Raw genomic sequence first — 20112 nt, forward strand, 5'->3', positions numbered from 1 at the left:
TCCCTTTGGTTCTGCATTTCATGTTATTTTCCCTACTTGTACCAGCTTGCTTTACTTCACACATTTCGTTATTTCCTGCCCATGGGCCATATCACATAATTTCATCAATATTTCATTAGAATTACTTCCTACTGGAATCAGTACAGATTTCTGCTTAAAAATTGATGATGCAATATGGCCCCACATTTCTATCCTTATGTACCTGTTCCTCTTGAGTTACAATCCCTCTATATCTTAATACTTCCACTGTTCACATTGCTTGGAACAGCAGAGTATTCTAACTGTACTTAAACTATCAAATGAATACAATTTCTAAGTTAGAACATGTATAAAAATGCATTTTCTGTTACCAAGTGAGACTCAGCCACAGTATTTAGCTGATTTCACTACACAGATCACTTTTGTCTTCAGGCTAAACATTGTTTCTTCAAACTGAAGATAAAAACTACAATTAAATATAGGCCACAGATGTTCAGGATGCAGAGGACAAAAATATAGGTTTCATAACTCGACAGTTATGCAACCAGTTGCTTTTCACAAATTAAAACCAACATTTAATTTTATGATCTTATTTACCATTAATCTAAACACAAATAAACCTGCAAGAGATTCTGAAAATGGTGAGACTTGAAGAAAGATCTATTGTAATCTTAAATAATACTTTCCTCAAGATGTTCATTGTTTTCTAATTTAACTTCAGATCCCCAAATACTCAGTTCTCAATTGCATTAATGAGACACCTAAATAACTTCGAGGATATCAGTCTTAATTTTGTCACAGATCTGGCAAAGGCTAGACTATTTTAAAATAAAGTCATTATATATAAATGTTATTTACCTTACTTACTGCATCTTATTTAAAGTGTTTACCCTGATAGTCGAAGTCCTCTCTGGGCTTGGCTGCATGACACCCTGCAGCACTGAAACTCTCATCTGGTAGAGTACAGTCATACATGCAAGAGATAAGATTTTTATAGCAGCTGAATCTAGACTATGGAATTTAATCCCATAGCAGATAAAAATGATCAGGGGAATAAGCACTTTCTGTACTTACATAAAAATCCTTTTCTTCAACTTAGCTTCCCTCTAGTAAATCACACATATTAATTATCTCACACAAAAATAAAGCAGCAAACTGAACAAGTTGTTCTGTTTGCTGACTGTAAAGGGAGACAGAATGTAAAAGTGAGGGACTGTTCTTCTTACAACTGTTTATACTTTTAGCCTGGTTTTCTACAGAATCTTCACTTACAGTATGATCCTGCCTGTCCATCCCCTCTGAGAAGTTTTGAACCAGGTGGCTGATTTTTAACCAATTTATTTGCCATTTCTACCACCTCCTTTCAAATTTGAGACTGCCAGCCAGTCACCCAACATGCAGGTGCACACACAGAGAAGGTGGTGAGCTTCCAGGTGGCTCTGGACTATCTTCAGCATGGAGTAGATAACACAAGAAATCAGAGACCAATATGGTGGAAAACATGGAAGAGAAGGTGTACAACTCTGTATGAGAGCAAAGTCCTTCAGCTTCAGTAGTCACAGAATTAACTTCTTAAATTCTCAGGAGAGTACTTTGGCAGTACAAGCACAGTTCAGAGAATGAGAAATACAAACCAAATGTCTTGCTAGGTATTTCATAAGTTGTTTAAATTAAGGCCACAAAGCACTATCTTAATAATAAAAACAATAACAAGTAAAAACAGGATAGGAAGACAATAGGTTTGCCCAGAGTCAATAAAGGCAATCATTCCCACAAGAAGTCATTTTTTGTGATCAATGAGATAGGCCACATAGATATGTCAATTCATATTTTATGCCACAGTGTGGATATGCAGAACAGGTATGCTTTTATTTTTAAGGTTAAAAAGTTTAATTCAGACACAGAGCCTCACAATACCATTCTGCAGCCATTTTAGAAGCAAAATTGCACTTTGGAGAATGCCAATCAGAAGAACTAAGAGTCTAAGATTTCTTAGAAAAAAATCCACATAAACATCTAGGAGAGCTCTTGACCCTTTTGCAATGTCTGAGGAACTGGAAAGCTACACAAACAAGACACTTAATAAATTTGAATTACAGCTGCTGGTATAAAACCCCAATGTGTGTGACTGTTCATTCTGAGTCCCCATGGCCTTGGAAAGCCAGAATCAGCTGTTCCCAAATTCTGAAGAAAATCTTCAGTAATCTTTTCTAAGAATCTGACACGAATCTTTTGGGTCTGTCAGGTTCAGGCAAGCTGCATGAGTCAGGTCACAGGAGTCAAGAATAGAGTTTTACTGGTAACTCAGAAAGAGAGAGATGGAGAGATGGTTGTTTTAAACCCCCTATAATAGCCAGTCTGAATCTGGCAGGTCAGTGCCTCTCCACATCACAAAGCAAGCTTCTCACAGTTTCTAAATGAAGCACAAAGTCCTTAATGCAGTTACTAAATGAGAAGTGGCATCTCAGTGGGCTGCCTCAGTGGATTAATTTTAAATGCATAATTCAATATAGACCCACATAAACCTTTATGAATAGAAATAGAGGTTATATAAGCATGTTCTTACAGCATATATTGCAAATTTAAAGGCCAGTTTGAGTATAAATCAACTATCTTTTATTAATATTTTCACCTTCCCATTGGTTCATTTCTCTAGGAAATGTGCTAATCAGATTACTTCCTCACTCATACACTGAGATGCCTAAAATAAAAATGGCATTTCATTGCCAGAGATCAACTTTTTTCTTCAATCCTTTAAGAGACGTTTTAAGAATCAGGTTTATTCTGTGGAGGCAGTTTGCATCAGTGATAGTTCAGCAAAGCCACTGAACCATCATTTCACACTGGTCAAAGTTAACCATCCACAAGTCCTGCATGTCTCACAAAGCCTTGTCTCACCAGAGCATAAAAGATTCTGCACAAACTTCTACAGAAAACCAGTGCTCAAAGGCAAACTTGCAGAAATTTTACATTCCAGGAAACATCTTTAGACAAAGTAACAGGTAAGAGCAAAGTGGGATGTCATCTAAAAAACAAGGCAAAAGCTCTATGTCTACTCCCTGCCTTCCTTGGAGCAATAACACACACACTCCTCTGGGAAACCAAAATGGAAACCAACTTCCTATTTTCAGCCCTTCCCAGCGAGACAAAGTTGGCCTGCCAGCATTAGATATACAGGCACTCTGCTGCTTCTGTGGCAATAAAAGGTCACAAGTCCATCAGTTTAGCTATCATTTCTGTGCTTTAAGCACTCAGCTGTTAACTGATCAAAGAGTTCAGAAAGCCAAAATAAATCAAGACCTATCTCAAAACTATTTTTCATATAGTAGATGAACCTTTCCCCATAAACTGATTTCTTTCAAATGAATAATAATATACTTCACTGCACTACAAAAAATAATAATAATTAAAAAAAGGGTTAGTTTGACGATTCCAGAAATACAAAGAGAGTAAAGACAGCCATCTTTTTAGCCAGGGATTAATATTGCCTTCAAGCAAGGTAAATCCCTAGCCCAGTGAATGCCAATTTTGCAAAACTGATTAGCAGCCTCACCAGTTAAAAAATATGTCCAAAGCATTACTACAATTCATGATTAAACATAATCAGATTAATTAAGTCAGAATGTCAGGCTTGGGCTATTAGTAGAAATATTTATGATTACGTGTTGATAGCTGCTGCTATTAGGCTGTATATTAACAGAGTGAGTCCAAAATGAACACTGCTTATAAGAATGAGAAGATTGCATGGGTTTAAAAGCAAAAACAGTCCTCCAAATATCCCCAAGCTTTGGGGGAATTCAGATCCAGATTTGGATCAGAGCAGCGCATCTGAATTAGAGTTCTACAACACACAGTACCACAACCTCAGTTCAGTTACTGAACTCTGGAGAACTTTCCATCTAACTCAAAATGTCCCTTTCTATTTGGGGTCCACCATCAATGCAAACATAAGTGAAGAGGGGGCTGTGGATGCCCATGGAAATGCCAACACTCTGTTTTGCAGGGGGATGTGACCTTGCTCTCCTTTCTCTTGGAGTCAGGTGGATGTTGGTCAGTTCTGACCAAAAAGCCACTTCACCAGAGGCACCACATCACATCAGTAAAGCTGCAGGAGAGGTGACATGTGGTGCCACCTCACCAATTCAATTGTGAAATCTCCCACTTGGGGAAAGTTCAGGGAAGAAATGTCTGCAGTGACGTCGAGGGAGTCAGGCAAGCCAATAAAATAGTATTTTTAGTAAGAGACAGCTGTTAATTACAAGTCAAATTCTGAAAGGGCTGCCTAGGAAACACAGATATTTATTCAACAATTTTTTCACTGTGGACTAGTATCAGACAGCATGAATTTGAGGAAATTTCCTCCCACTTCAGCATAGTCCTGGCATAGCTAGGAGGAGACTTGTCTTTAAGCTGTTTACTAAAATTTATTTTTGAGCAATGCAGAAACAGAATGGCTGAATTATAATCTTACTTAGAACAAACTAATTCCATTGGCTGTAGCAGATTTATTCTTTTCTGACAGAGATGTTCCTAAGATCTGAAAGAAAGCCTAAAGTGCCACTTAGCACTGAAATCCTTCCTGTTATTTTACATTTCTTTGGAAAATTGCATGAAGTCTGCTGTTGTTTAAGTCACTCCCTGAAATAAAAAATCTTTGGTGCAGTACTGTGGTTACAAACCCATACTGTTAATAAAAACAAATGCAGAAGTCTAGTAAAAGTATGAGTTCTGTCTGGAAAATAGCTGGTTTTATCTGTTCAGTCAATACAAAAGCGTGTGCATACACTTCTGAAATTCCCATTATTAAACAGAGGGAGAAGACTGACAAGCTGCCTCTTTGAGGCAAAGGAATCAGATGTTCCAGCAGCTCTGGCTCTGGACACCGCCAGCATTGCTGGCTCAACTTCTTTCACGTGGTAAAAGCTGCGAGAAAGTAATTTTGAAGACTGGGTTATTATGCAATGGCCTTGGTTACGTCAGCACAGCAAGGGAAACACTAGGGGAGAGTAAATAAATGTCAAGGCTCTGCGCCTGCAAGACGCAGCCGCCTGCAGAGTGTCTGCAGGAAGCCGAGACACTGATCCTGGCCGGGAAGGGCACGAGTGGCTCCCGGTCAGCACAGGCACTGCCGCGATCCTGCAGGAGGAGCTCGAGGCTGGCTCAGGCCGTGGGACTCCGGTACCTAGAGCAGCCTCCTGGTTCACCCCACTGCACCCAAGCCAGGTTTCAGGTTCCTGGCCAGGGCAGAGAAGGTGAAGCAGGAAGGGGAATGGGCTCTGGCACACCTGAAGTCCCCATAGAGAGGTCCAGGCATCCCACCCCTCCATCCCAGCCCCCTGTGTTATGCTATTAGCTTTTCAGAGATACAACCTGTCTTTCTAAAGGAATGGAGTGCTCTAAAAAAGAAATAGGCATGGCAGTGTCTCTATATGCTCTCACTTTTGAGTTACTGCCTTCAAAGGAGAAATCCACAAGGAAAAGGATGAAGTAAGATACAAACTAGCATAAACAAATTACATTCCCACCCAATTCCTGTCAATTCCAGTGACTTTGGCAAAATTGCAAATGAGACCTTTGCTACATTGGGCCAAATCAGTTTCTTGCACTCATAAGGACACCTGTGCTGTAGGAAACCCACTGAATTAGATTAATTAAACATTCCATGGAACACACCAGAGGTCCCATCTGGACAATGACTGGCTGCAGCTCACTCACCAGTCTCTAAACTCAAGTTGCACAAACATTTCTTTCTCTGAATTGCAGGAGGGAGCCTCTGTCCCAACATAAAGCCAAATGTACTGTGGAGCAGGATGCTCGCTGGCATGGATGCAAACACACTGCGTGGAGCAGCTACTCCTCATTTGGATTTAAAGGACTCAGAAGTAACTTATCAAACTTGGCTTTAGAGAAGATGCATTTGCTTGGAACTTCTGACTGAAGTCATCAGATCCTTCAGATAAAACCATTTTGGGGTGCATTACCCAGGAATGAGTGAAGACCTTCACACTCAGCAAGTCTGAGCCAAACACACCTCCTAGAGGTGTAAGACCAATCACAGCCCCAGAGTCACACGGACCTGGTTACCAGACCTGGATTCCCAGGACTAAGGGGTAAGACCCAACTTTCCCCCCATTCAAGGGCAGTTGGACTTGAGATTGCAACATTACTTTGTCACATCAATCCATGCCATTTCAACCCCCAAGTTATATTGTTTAAATTTGGATGACATGGTTGATTATAAAAAAAAATAACATATTTTTCTAGAAGTTTTTGTTTCACTTTGTTTAAACATCTCTTAAAAGGAGCCAAATCCAATTTCCAGTGTGTCCAGTCAAGAGCAGGACTAGACCTGCAGTCTAACTTTCTACAGGCCCCATGGGGTCAGTCCAAGCCCTACCCCATACTGATCCATGCTAGAGGACTTTGTAGAATTTGTGCTTTAGTAGCAAATCATACTCTGAAACTATTAAATAAATAGCAAATAAGAAGTGATGTTGATTCTCCTAGCATTTTTCATGCAATGTGCATATTCCCCATAATTATTCTACCACCATATGTAGTACTTCTAACAGCCAAAGCTCTTATTTTATAAACAATGCAAAGTAAGGAGACAATTATTTTTTTAAAAGGGATCATAACACTAAGGATGTTTATGTAATAAATTGTTCAGTCAAAATGGAAATTAAAACATAAAATGAGACACTTCTGATTTCTTTTCATGCAACTACAGGTCAGGTCACTCATCTTTGGGTAGAACTACTTTTACAAATTAAATGTTCTACTGAAACAGATATTTATTCCTCCTCTTTGAAATATGTATGACTCAGAATCCAAACTGAGTAAATGCCTCTTGTGTTTAAAACACAGCTCTAGTTTAATGTAGATATATCCTAATTTGTACATCTAGCTGTGACAGAAATGTCACTTTATTTACTCCTGTATGAATAAAACATACCTCCACAGCTCACAAAGTCCAGTGAAGTTATTTCATCCCACAGGCACAACTGGTAAAATGCTGCACCTTTGGGGTGCACGTCACCCTTCCACCTCTTCTCCGTGACTGTCACTTTACCCCTCTGCCCACGTCAGCAGTGATGCTGGCATTTAGCACAGCCTGAACGACACACAGAGCCAGCCAGCAACATCTCCTCCTGCTTTGTCAGCTCTCAGCAGTGCCAGTGACACCATTAGGGAAGGCTGCTGCATGGAATTTAAACTCTATGGAAACACAACACAGTCCCAGGACTTCAACCCTTTCCCATACATTGCTGCCGTTGCTACAGTGAACTTATTGTGTAACTTGGAAAAAGTTACCTCAATGCCACAGAAACATATTCCTAAGCATTGTGTACTGGTTCTAATTTTAAAGCAGCCAACCTCATCCTTCTGTGTTGGAAAATACCTGCAAATCAAAACTAATTTGAGGTCTGACTGGTATAATAGGGAAAATGAAGCTTAACCATGTAGGTTAGGATGACCTTTGAACAAGATACTGTTGCCAGTATTGACAGGTATGTGATCATGGGCTTGTCAGCTTTTCATCCAAATTCTGTAAAATATGGCTGATTACAAAACAGGTTGAGTAAAAATTGGTTTTGATCCCACAAATGAAAAGTAAGAATGCTTAGAGAGAGAAGTGAAATATTGTGAGGCAGAGAGAAGAAAGGTTGGAACAAGAGTTTCAGATACCAAACAATCTTTTCCATGTAGGTTATTTATGTCAATCAATCCCTTCCTGCTGCCTTTTCATTTCTACATCATACAAAATTATATAAATAAAATACTCCACACTTCAGCCATTTCCATACCTGCTTCTTGTTTAGCAACTAACTTGGTTTAGACCAGTCTAAGAATTGACAGTTAATAATCCTGTTTAGATAATCTGCCTCCAGATTTTTCTTCTTTGAACTGCCTCTAAAAAATAAACAGCTTTAAAATAGCTTCTTTTAAAATCACTCCTAGCACAATAAGAATAAAAATAGCATCTCACATTTTCCAGTCAATAATCTGCCCCTCAAGACAGAGAAAGCTGCTAAACTTTGGCTTAGCTCACTCCTGAGAAGCTGCATTTTTAACACATAGATTACACAGAAATTCCATTTAAACTGTTGTGCTGCTGTGGACTTGACCAGCAGGTCAAAACCAGTTTTGATTTGCAGTGCAGTCATGGTGCTCACCTGCTTAATGTGGTCCAGAGCAAGGAACAAGGTCTGGTAAAGAAGTGTTACCTCTCCTGGGCCAAATGAAGTAGAAGTATACAGGCTGCATCAAATGAAAGAAGGGAAAAAAAAAAACAAAACCAACTCTGGATGGCAGTGGGCATCTCTGATGTATTTCTGCTCTTCACAAGAACACATCACATTCTGCTGCCTCATGTGCAGGGAGAAGAGATGCATGAAGAGCCACTACTTCAAGTCCCCTTTCATTACCTTTCCTTGGGCTTAGATCCATCCCACTATGGAAGAATAATTGGAATTGCAGCTTCCCACTCTAAGCCTGTTGTTTCTCAGCTTGAACTGTCATTCACTGCAACCCAGCCATGCCCTTTCAACCATCCAGCTGGAAATACCTGAACAAGCTTTTTGTTCTGGGCAGAGGAATGGGTTTGTGTTCCAAGTCCAGAATTTACAGTTTATTTCACCTGTGTACTTCCACAAAAGACATAAAATTCATTTTCAGTGAAAAGCAGAGGTTTCAGTGAACCTCTGCATCAACAACTAACCGAGGTTGTAGCCTGTAACAAATATTGATACTTTGGGTGCAATACTTCCTGACAACATAGAACAGGCAGAATTCAACAACTACAGCAGGCAAGAAGTCAAGGTCAGAATCCTAAACAGGTGCTCACGTTCCCCAAATACAAGAGGTTCAACATCATTATTAATATTTTGGTGATGGCTGATGAGACAAGTTTGTCAAATCTTATAACCTGATTAAATCTCTAACAAAATTGTAGGTAGGTTAACACACCCTGGAGGAAAAGACAAAGAAAAATGTTTGCTTTCTTCAGTAGGCTGCTAATCACATCTCTCATTACCTGTATCCTTCAGATGTATCATCTTCCAGGAGCAGTTCTAAAGGATAGAGTATCTCCACAGGCTAATATCCTTCCTGTATTGATCTCAAAAGCACTTAGCAGAGCAGGTGGCACAAACTCAGGAGTCACAGCGTCGCTAAGCTTAGAATTTCTGCTGTAATGGTTCAAAACAAATTACATTCGCTATTTTAGACTGCAGCCCTTAAAAAGACATAACGTAATATGTTAGGGGGGCCCTCTCTATCCAAACTTTAACATGAGAAGGGCCAGTGTTTAGTGCTTTCCCCTTACTTTAACAGTGCACCTACAACCACGCTGAAATTCGCCTTCTCCAACACTGAGCAGCCTCTGCGCCGCTCGGGGAAGGCTCCAGCACCCTCTGCTGTCACACAGCAGCACCAAAGCCAAGCCCCAGTCTCTGGACTGTGCACAGGGAATTCCAGGGACAGATTTCTACATCCTCTGCCAGAGATCCCGAGGCACAAAACCTCACAGTGACGTTCTTCAAAGAACTCCCCACTTCAACACAGCTCATTTTCAAAGATGGTGACTGTGTCTAGAAATAACCACCCAAAGGGTGCTTGTTATGTTGGTTATTTTTACTGATCGAACACCTGAAAACCACACTTGGACAACAGGAAATCAAAACCCTGCTAATGGAGTTACCAACTTCTATAAATGCATCAATAAATCCCTGATACTCCAGAGCCTCAGTTTTGATGTTTTCTCTATGTGCTTTTTGTTCCCTTAGTTGGAAGAGAGAAACTTGAAAACAATAATTTCAGAAATCCAAAATGCAAGTGAATTTCAAATGCAACATCACATGATTCTCTTGTGTTTTCCTTCTTTTTTAAAGCACCTCCAAAATGTTCTAGAGCAGCTTGTTTGAACACATTTGAAGAAGTATTTTCAGGGCTTCCTACAACCATGAGTGCTTGCCTTCAAACCAACTCTTCACTGGAGGAGCAATAACTCCAGAACAAAAGGAGAGCCATCAGCTCTCTGATGATATTTTTAAACTGCTAAATAGCTAGATTTAGAAAAGTTTCTTAGTCTGACCAGCCATGTTGATCAGTCTTAGGTTACACAAAATCACCTCAAAACAAAATCTGTGCAGTATATCCATGCATAGAGTCTATATTGACCAAAGACCTCTTTTTTATTTTTTTCCTTAATGAATGAGGGTCATTCATCCCTCTTTTTTTCCCAGAAATTATACCATCATCACTGGCAACAGCATTTAATAGTAAACCAAATATGGGAATGGAATACAAACAGGGTTCCTTCAAGACAAGGATTACAAAAACATATATACATACCAAACATAAAAGACAGGAACAATATTAAGACCAAAAGCAAACACAGGGAAAGAGAGATTATAGTATCATTTGCAGTACTTTGGATGAAGGATCACAATCCATATTAATAAAAAGAGATGAGAGTTTACTGAATATAGAAATGCCCGTATTTCACAGGGTCAGTAAGCTTGTGATGGGATGGCAGCTGTAGAAAACTTCATGAATCAAAGCTGAGTATGTTCACTTACATTACAGTCAAAAGTTTCAGAGAAATACAAATGTTTCAGTTCTTTGTAAGAGAAGATATGCTTCCTAAAGCAGAGAAAAACAAGTAATAAAATAGATATTGATTACCAAGCCAACGTGAAACTCCTACTCTTTCTGGTGCTAATTCCAGAATAAAGAGTATCTATAGATTCTGAGCCTACTTGGGTAAGTTTTCACCTATATGAAAAAAAAAATTAAAAATCACTGTCTACCTCATAATTAATACTGTTTTCAAATTGCTACTTATTAAATTCAGGCCAAGACTGGAAGATTAAGTCTTGTTTGAGCTGATCTGAACCAATTTAATTTCATTTTGCAGTTAATTCTATCAATAGATATTATTATCCCTAAAATATCTACCAACTTTCCAGCTAAAAACAGTCCATCAGCCAAGTCAGCCTTCAAATCTTGCACTGACTGTAAACAAAAGCTACATAATGTGCAATGCTGTAAGAACTGAAAAGGACCATTAAGTGCTACTACCACTTATGTCACTAACATCATTTTACAAAGCTTCTTTTTTAAATGTCTGTGTCCTTCAAAGCCAATAGCAAAACTTTTGTCAGTTTAAGTGACTGCAAGGCCAGGCCCTGAGAGAATAATCCTGCCCCAGCTGCACATTCTCAGACTGATGTTGAGTTACAGGTTAAAGACTGAGGAGACAAGAAGGAAAGCAGATGCCCCTTGTATCACTAATATTAAATACAACTGACTAAATACATATCCATATGAACATAGAGAGTGGCACTTCTTGAAAACAAGATGCCACCTTCTAAGGAGCAGAGTTCTCATCCCCAACACAGTCTTTAAGAGAGACAATTGGCTGAGGAATCTCACACACACACAAAAAAAATCACTGTTTGCCATAATTAAAGAAAGGATGGATTCTTTTAGCAGAATGTCTAAATTACCCCAGATTTCCAAAGGTGGAACCAAAAGCAGAGCATACACTACAGTGTGATGGTTTTCCAGTGCATGGCAGAGAATGGATGTGTGGCTCTGGGCCATTCCACTGGGTATCTGTGAGCAAAGCACCAAGACCAAAGCGTTGTGACTTCAAACCACACAAAAGCCAGAATTGCTCTAACTCATAATGTGTTTAGATCTCACAGCTATCACAAAGAAGATCCATTAACAATCTGAAGCAAAGTCAGACTGCCCATCCCAGAGCATTAGAGAAAGAAGTGTGATGACATCAGTGCCCATGAGTCATGATGCGTCAGTGCCCAGCATTGTATCTATTCTATAGCATACATTAATTTCTTAGCTCAAAGAAACTGCACAAAATACTGTATGGTCTTTAAAAGAAAGAGTTTCTTTAAAAGAAACTTTAAAAACATATTTTGCTAGAGAAATGTTGCAAAAGCCTGAAGCATGTCCTCTTTGGAACATCACCATCAATGCATAAGGATATAAAAATCAAGTTTTCCTAGTGTTTGGTAGTAGGAAATGTTCAGCTTCCTAATACATCAAATTAAGCCTGCAATGGCATTTCTTCATCATGTATTTACATACAACAGTCTGATCAAAGCTTTAAGGCTCTAATTTCTCCAAAAAATGGTCACAGTAAAGAAGGATTAAATGGAGTTAATGCAGCTATTGGCAATACAAAGAAGGATGCTCCTGTCATTTGCTATTGTACAATCTGGGGCATTTCACTCCATGCTTTGGCTTTCTTCTTGGCCAGGGACAGCCACGGTGGTTCAGCAGGACTGCAGGGTGTCATTGGCAGGTTAGAGGAGTGCCTTGCTTCCTTTTCAACAGCAGGAATCACAGATGCTTCCTGAGAAATAGGTTCAACTTTACCTGCCAACAAGAAGATATCCATCACTCATCCGAAGGCTAAAGACTCCATTTCTGCCAGTAATATTTCCTCATCTTTAAAGCAATTGTTTTACAGCCCAAAATGCTTGTGAATCACAAATAAGTCAGAAGATTGTTAAACTGGTTATCTCTGCACTATCTGGTCCAGCTACAGCAGTAGCAAGGGCCAGCTACTGCAACGGGAAAATTGATAGCAAGCTGCTAGTGAGTAATATAAGAATCTTCTCTTCAGTCCCAACAGCAAGTGTCTAAGCCCTGATAAATGAAGAAATTCTCAAAATTCTTCAAGCATGTGGAGACTATAGCACCAGTTATTTTTCTAATTCATATTCTCGGCTAATTAATTTCTAATCTTTTCAAACACTTGACTTCCATTAAAGTGCACAGCAAGGAGTTCCACAGACTACTTCTGCTCTGTGAGTGCAAGAAAATCCAGGAATAAGACTCCTGAGTACATAGGAAAATGGAAGCAAAATATCTGCAGGATAAGGATCACCCCAGGCTTGCTGTGGAGTTAAAAGTAACTGGTATATGTTTTTCAGCACTGAGAAGACTTAAAGTTTTTTTTCAGTCCTCACTGCTGGCACAAATATTGCTGCAGCAATATTATTAAATACTAGGTAGGGATCAAACCAGTGCTTTATATTCTTGGACTTTTAAGCCAAAAAACTGGACTAGGTGTTTCCTCTTGATGCAGCCTAACAGAAGCCTGTCATCCTCACAAAGGAATGAGGAATACAGATAATGCTCCCTGTATGCCTTTGAGTGCCTATTTAGAAAAGGCCTCCTCCATTCATCTTATTTGAAATTTTTCAAAATTAATGCCTTCAGACAGACATCCCAGAATGGGGCTTCAGGGAATGCAGCTCTCATTCTTGAGATATGGTTCACAAGTCTTTTCATCATCGTGCTCTCTCCATCCATTTCAATCCAGGGCAGTACTTCATTTCTGCGTCAGTCAAACTAAGAAAACTCAGACTTTTTCTCATACTTGACTAGTCTGTGTGTGGTGTGAGGCAGGTATGATTAGGCTGCTGTGCTCCAGCACAACAACAGAGGCCACATGTGGACTTAAGCCATGTTAAGTGCAAGAAGCTTGAGCTTGCTTGAGCTGAAATCAATGGAAAATATCCATCAGCTCCATCAGTCACACTCCTGAGCAGAGCCAAAGTAGTTCCCTATTTCCACTCAGGAGGTCCCTTGTCTTTCAAAAATTCTGGCTGGTTGGTAGTTCTTGTGGGAGGCAAACTGTACTTAGGAATACTAGAGGAAGTATACTATTCATTAAAAACAGGCTGCAGCTCTACATACACAGCTCATACGCAGCAGACTTTCAGAAGTATCTAAGAAGATGTAGGAATTTAGGTGTTACTGAAATTTTTATTTTGAAAATTAATTTCCACATTTTGGAAGACCTCCTTCTTTTTAATAAGCAAAAGCGACTCTAAAACTGTTTGCATGGTCTCAACAGCACAAGGTAAAACAAAATCCAAAAACAGTGGCTCACTCCTGTTTGCAGGAAGACAGGCTTGAGACCAACCTCATGGGGCTTAAGGTGAGGTGGGAGAGCAAGAGGAAACTTCCCTTGGTTGTGACATGGGCTGTCATGCAGTAGTAACAACACTCATTAAAGTAAGGAACTGATGTCTTGGAATTCTCTTCCAAGCTTAGCTGACCTTGAGCTGTCCTGGCTCTTGCTGTTGCATGCAGCTTGTGTGGATCACATAGAAAACTTCAACCAGTCATTAAGAAAACTGCTAACAGTTAACATATGCCAAAAAGCATGATCCAAATTAATAATTCCTCTGGATATTAAATCTACAGCCTGTTCACCACCAGGACCTTCAACTAGCCAAATTGCTGGCTGTGCTAATGGGAATCAAATAAAGGGGAGGTTACATTTGGGATTCCCAGTTTCCTACTCACACATGGACAGTGCTGAACATTTCCTAAACAATAGGGTGTGGTTTTGCAAGCAGCAGAGGAGCAGTGTTTTCCATAAACATCAGCACTAGTCAGAGCTTTTCGTGATGTTCAAGGTGTGGAACACTAGAACATGCCTATAAATAAACGCTGTCTCTGGAGGCAAGGAAACAGTTATCAAATGTCAGGAAACTAGGCCAATTCTTAGGAAGAGGTGATGCACAAAAACTTGTAATTCTGCTGCAAGGACCACAAAGAGTGCAAGTTCTAGTAAAGGAGTAGCGGATTTGTTTGTGAAGTTCTGAATTTTGACTGAAGGCTGCTGGCTTCCAAGGTTTAGATGATTCAACAAACAGAAATCCAGTCTGCTTGTGCCAGTCTTTCAAAGGAAGACCTAATCCAAGCAAAAATCTTGGCCTGTTTACATTTCATCTCTCACTTTGCACCTAAAAGCATAAGACAAAGCTGGCTTGTAACAAAACCCTTTCTGTATGTTAGTCACACAGAGTTAATTGGCAACTGCCATCAGAGCTTCTGTTTTGGTGCACACATCCTGAGCCAGCCAGATATCTGTAGCGAGGGAGAAAGCTTATTTTGTAGAACCTGTAGATTCAGAAATGGATAACAGCTCTAAAAACAACTACTACAGGGAGCAGCACAGAGGTACCACCTAAAGTCTCTAGCACAACAACTCTGGATGCTGGCAGATTACAAGGGAAAAGTGGCCAGGAGCGTGTGCTCTCTCTAGACAGCATCTCCTACTGTGTCAGCACAGGAATCTGGAACAGAAAAGCCACAGCTCTGACACAGTGGGGCATTTCTCATCTTCTTAGGCAGTATCTGAAATCAATAGCTTTCAGCCGGCACAATATGCTTTTACAGCTGAAGAACCAGCTTATCTATATGTAGCTGGAGGTTTGGCACCACACTGAGTAAGCAGAGAGGGATAAGCTGCAGCCCAGCAGAAGCCTTGGAAGAGGGTAATGTGAGTCACGATGTCTGAGTCACACTCTTCCCCTGCATCTTTATTATCCAGAAACTCAGCTAACAGATCAGGAGAGGGGGCATCGAGCCTCTGTTCACCTGAGGGTGAAACTCACTCTGCCTAAATTATTCTTGATACGTGTTTATCTCTTCAACACATCCAGCAATGGAAACTGCATACACTCCATATGCAAGCCACACTTTTCTGCACTTCACCACTCTTATTATTAGATGGTATTTCCTAACATCTAAGCTAAACATCCCCTGGTGCATTTTAAGCTCATAAAGACTAGCCTTGGCCTCTACAGAAAATTCTATTGTCTTTTCTAGACTAAACAAATCCCCTTCTATCAGTAATTTCCTGGCTGACTGAGGTCTAGAAGTCCTGACCTTTTTTTGCTGCTCTCTTCTGGACGCTCTCCAACTTCAGCTGCTATTCTTTAGTACTGACCTTGGCCGGTAATAAATCACCAGACTGTTTATATGCCATTCCGTGAACTGGCAGTGGAGATAGAAGTTCCTCACTTGCTTTCTCTGCTGAACGAGCAAGCCATTATGTTGACTTAAGTACACTCTGAACGGGCCTTATATAAAATGTGCTGACTATAAAAATGGGTCTATCTTCCCCCATCACCTGCCACCTACACCACTTACTGGTATAAACCATAGCCACTACGTAAAGATGTAAAGAAAAAGAATACCTGTTGCTGCAGACACATTGGTCTTCATTTGCATTTTCTTCTCCTGAGAGCTCAAGTTGGAAGGCAGATTCTTCTTCAGTATGTTCTCACTAGCACAGATCCCTTGCTACAGCATGAGGGGAGAAGAAAGAATGCAACTGAACCACTAGCCACTGGCATTCATAAAGCTCACCCTGGCAACATCCCAAACCCGACTGTGGGAAATGCAGCAAAAGCCAGACAAGGATGGCTGGGGACATCCTGTGGGAGGGAGGGAGAAGGCAGTGAGGAAGCTAATACAGCTCAAAGCAGCTCTTGGGCTACATAAATACATTCTGGGCAATAAGCAAGCTCTGAAAATGTTTGGGTTTGAGTAGTGCAAAGGAACATACAGGAGCTCTGAAACAAATCACTGGGATAGTGTAGGCACATGTGTGTTTGCTCACTTGCATCAGTTGTCTGTGTCAGTGTTTTTAGAGGCCAGCCCTGCAAATCTTTCTTTGGGTAGTGCTCACAACACACCTCCCATGAAGATGACATTGAACAGTTTGCAAAAGCACCCAGGCAACCTAGGGCAGGATTCACACCCGTGCAACATTACTTGGTACTCTACCTCCTCCTGATCCACTTTGGTCAAAGCTTTGTCTTCAGCTTTATGTTCTTTGGCAAGAGGGTGGTCCTGGAAACCCTTTTGTTTTAGCTTTGCCATGGAGACCCAAGCTGGCTCAGAGGAAGCAGTTTCCAAATATGGAGTGACTTTTTCTACAAAAGAAGCATTTTTGAAGTAAAGAAGGGATTTAGGTCAAGTCAGACTAAAGCTAGTGTTCATGTTTTAAAATCCTTCAGCATCTGTAATACTCTTGAACACTGTGGAGATAAAATTACCTTCCCTGATGATTTTGTCCTTGGCAATAACTGCTTTTTCCTGTTTATTCTGGAGTTTTTGACCTGACTCCGCTTCCATTTAAGTCAATGGCAGAACTCCACTAAGGTCGTTGTGAACTGGATTTTGTCTTTGAAACAAAATCCTTATATTGCAGACTAAATTAACATGCTAAACATGATTTTTTTTCATGTAGACAGTAAAATACAGGCTGCCTTGTCACTTTTTAAATATTTTAAATTAAGTCATTGTAGAAAAAAATAATCACACCTAATGCAACTTCTAGTTAAGGTTTGAGCAGATGCAGTCTGAATTATTAACTACCAAACAGTAGCAAGTTTTAAAAAACTGTGTTAAAACTCTGACTATATGCACAAGTACCTCGTACCAGAAATGTTTCAAATATAGCCCTCAAGTTATTGTTGTTATTCTTGCTGGAACACACCCCTCATTAAGATAAACCAAGAATTCTCTTGACTGACCAAATCATCAAGCCAATTAAATTATAGTTCTGACAAACTCAAGGCTGAATTTGGTCCTCACCAAGAGGATTTTTATCTTTTGTTTGCCACTCTGCCAAGCCTATTACATGACCACTGTTTTCTACAGTGTCTGGTTAAAAACACAGCATAAATACCTGAAGGTTTATGACCATTTTGCTTCTTTGCCACTTCTTCTGATCTGGTCTTGGGGGATTTTTGTCTTCTAGGAGATCAGGCTTTTTAACAACTGGTTTTGTGCCAACAGGAAGGCTTGGAGGTGGCTTCCCAGTTCCCATCAATTTCTGATCCTCCTTGGTTGAAGCAGAAGAAGTAATGGGAACAGTTGAGGGGATCAGCTTTGGAGACTCTACACGGCTTTCACTCTGGTATTTTAGTAAAGAAGATGTTCTCCTTAGTCTGATCCCAAATGGGTTCTCAGCATTTTGTGTTTCATGGTCAGCCCACTCCATAAAAGAATTCAAATGCAGATCTCTGTCCTTACAATCTCGACCAAATCTATCTGAATTGGTTTTTGCTGATTCCTGGATGTCTGCATCAAAACGTGTGTGCTCTTTTGTTGTTCCCTCAAAGAATTCTGGTCTTATAGGGGATGTTGGGGAACTTCTGGAATAGGAATCTTCCTTTGAATTTGAACCCCCTGAGAGAGATCTTTGCCATGCTGGTGCAATGGTGAATCGGACTGGTTTAGCAGAAGGAGTCTTCAGTGGAGTTTTCACATTTTCATCTGAAGACTGATTGCCTTCCACTGTTTTTCTGTGAGAATCTGTACTGCTTATCTGGTACTCCCTACTGTCATCATCAGAAGGTATATTACTCTTCAAGCCAGCCAAACTCGAAGAGGCAAGACACCCAATGGAAAGTTTTTCAGAAATGCACGATGTGCTGGCCTGTTTGTTACCCTTTGAAACAGGAACAGTTTCTGCTTTAAAACATCCTTCCAATTTACCACGAGGTAGCACACAACCTGCTTCCGAGACAGATGCAGCAGTGTCTATTTTTTTTTCTGCATTGCCTTTGGGTGACTGAGATTCCATAATTTCACAAGTTTCTTTCTTATTTCTTGTTACTGGACTGTTTTCAGGCTCCAAAACAGCCACTGTCTCAACGCCACCACAAGACTCTGAATCAGCTACTGCAACCTGTGAGTGCTTAGTGCAGTACCTGGGACGCACAGTTGGAATGGTTTCTCAGCAGTACCCAAGCAGGTTTCTACTTTGCCAGTAAACAGTGGATCCCCCTTTTCCTGGGCTTTGATGTTTGGGTCCACAGAATTTAGTGAGGACATATTTGCCAATATATCTATGTCCTCTGTTTCTGCACCACCGCTAAACAAGTCAGCTGCTGGTATTTCTGGAGACACAGCAGCTTCTCCTTTGAGTTGTTTGCACCTCTGGAAGTGGAAGTACTTCAGTCCCAGTACTTTGCTGGTGTTCTTTCAATTCATCAGCAGACTCATCTGAAGAGTGCAACACTTTTGCACTGTAGTGTTCCTCCAGACTGACTGGGGAAGGCTCAGGTCTCAGAGGGAGTGTGGCTGCTCTATGATGATGGTCCATGCAGGGAAGGCTTGCATCCTCCTGCAGCAAAGCACAGGAGCCTCCTGCCACAGCTGTGGAATCACAAGAGTCACGGGCAGCATCAGTGGGAGTTTTACACCCAGTGTCTCCACAGAACTGCCTCCCTTTGAAAATTGTCCCACCTGGGCTGATAATCCTGTATTAAACAGAGAAGAGTGTGCACTTAAAGGTTACAATTCAAACACCATCTGTATGACTAATTCATTCCAGACAGTACAATCATTTAACACGTCTGGGTACCATTAACTGATAAATAAGGCTGTTAAAAGCATGTTTAGAAAAGGGCTGTCCAAGTGAAAGAATAACAAAGTTTTTAGTTTGAACATACCTAATCCAGAGAATCCAGGGAACGACTGAAAGTTGCTGTCTGCTTCAGGTGTACCAAATTAGTTGATGTTTAGTTGTTTTTTGTGCATATCCCCAATCGTAAGACTACTAGCTAGATTTCCCTAGACATTTCTTCATGCATATGCCTAGAAAGGCTGTCTACAATGACCTGGAGAATTCTCTGCATATAAGCATGACACCTCAACATCAGGTAGCTCTGCCTCCTGCAGCTTCAAGCAGGGTTGTTGATCACCTGGATAGCTTAGATGTGCCTGCACACACAGTAACTGATGCCTGATAGCACTGGGTTTGCCCTGAGTTTGCCCTGACAACAAAGTGCCAACGTTCCCATAACACCATTGCACTACCATCAGCCAGGTAAGGTAGTGCTACAGAGAAAAGTCTTTTGGTGCTGTTTGGAGAAATTTCATTTGTTTTACAACTTCCAATTGTGTTACTACTGGCAATTAGCTGTTATTCAGTTGATAAGGGGGTGAGCAGCAAAAGAAGCCCTAGTAAACACAAGCCAGTCAAAGTCACCTGTCACACATAACAGATATAATGCTGAGGTTAAGGTTTTCCTTAGTGTTAAGGAACTTAGTTTGATAGCCAATGTGACCCAAATAGCTGTGTAGGAGAGGTACTTCTGAACATGGTGCTTTCACTTAATGTATTTTTTAATGCTGCCCTCAAAGTTCACCACTTCAGCACCACTGTGTTGAGTGTACATGACTTTTTCCATCATAACACTTTAGCAGCCAGGATTGATTTTATGATATAAAACCAAAAGATAACTAGTTTTAAAAGACTTAAAATTCAAATAGGTCCTG

At 40.4% G+C, this 20112-nt stretch overlaps 1 protein-coding gene across 1 annotated transcript in view; it reads right to left on the reverse strand.

The window, feature by feature from the left end:
• Positions 1–10240: 10240 nt before the first annotated feature.
• Positions 10241–20112, reverse strand: part of KIAA1210 (KIAA1210 ortholog) — a 39727-nt gene continuing 29855 nt past the window's right edge. Inside the window, exons 9-14 of the mRNA XM_032702361.1 lie at positions 18718–18987; positions 17513–18564; positions 16878–16926; positions 16606–16754; positions 16014–16119; positions 10241–12387 (exon numbers count right to left, since the gene is read on the reverse strand). Coding sequence (XP_032558252.1) covers positions 12215–12387; positions 16014–16119; positions 16606–16754; positions 16878–16926; positions 17513–18564; positions 18718–18987 — 1799 coding nt within the window. The 3' untranslated portion in view covers positions 10241–12214. The remainder of the gene's footprint in view (positions 12388–16013; positions 16120–16605; positions 16755–16877; positions 16927–17512; positions 18565–18717; positions 18988–20112) is intronic.

The sequence above is a fragment of the Chiroxiphia lanceolata genome, chromosome 14 (assembly GCF_009829145.1).
Source record: "Chiroxiphia lanceolata isolate bChiLan1 chromosome 14, bChiLan1.pri, whole genome shotgun sequence".
Lineage (NCBI taxonomy): Eukaryota > Metazoa > Chordata > Aves > Passeriformes > Pipridae > Chiroxiphia > Chiroxiphia lanceolata.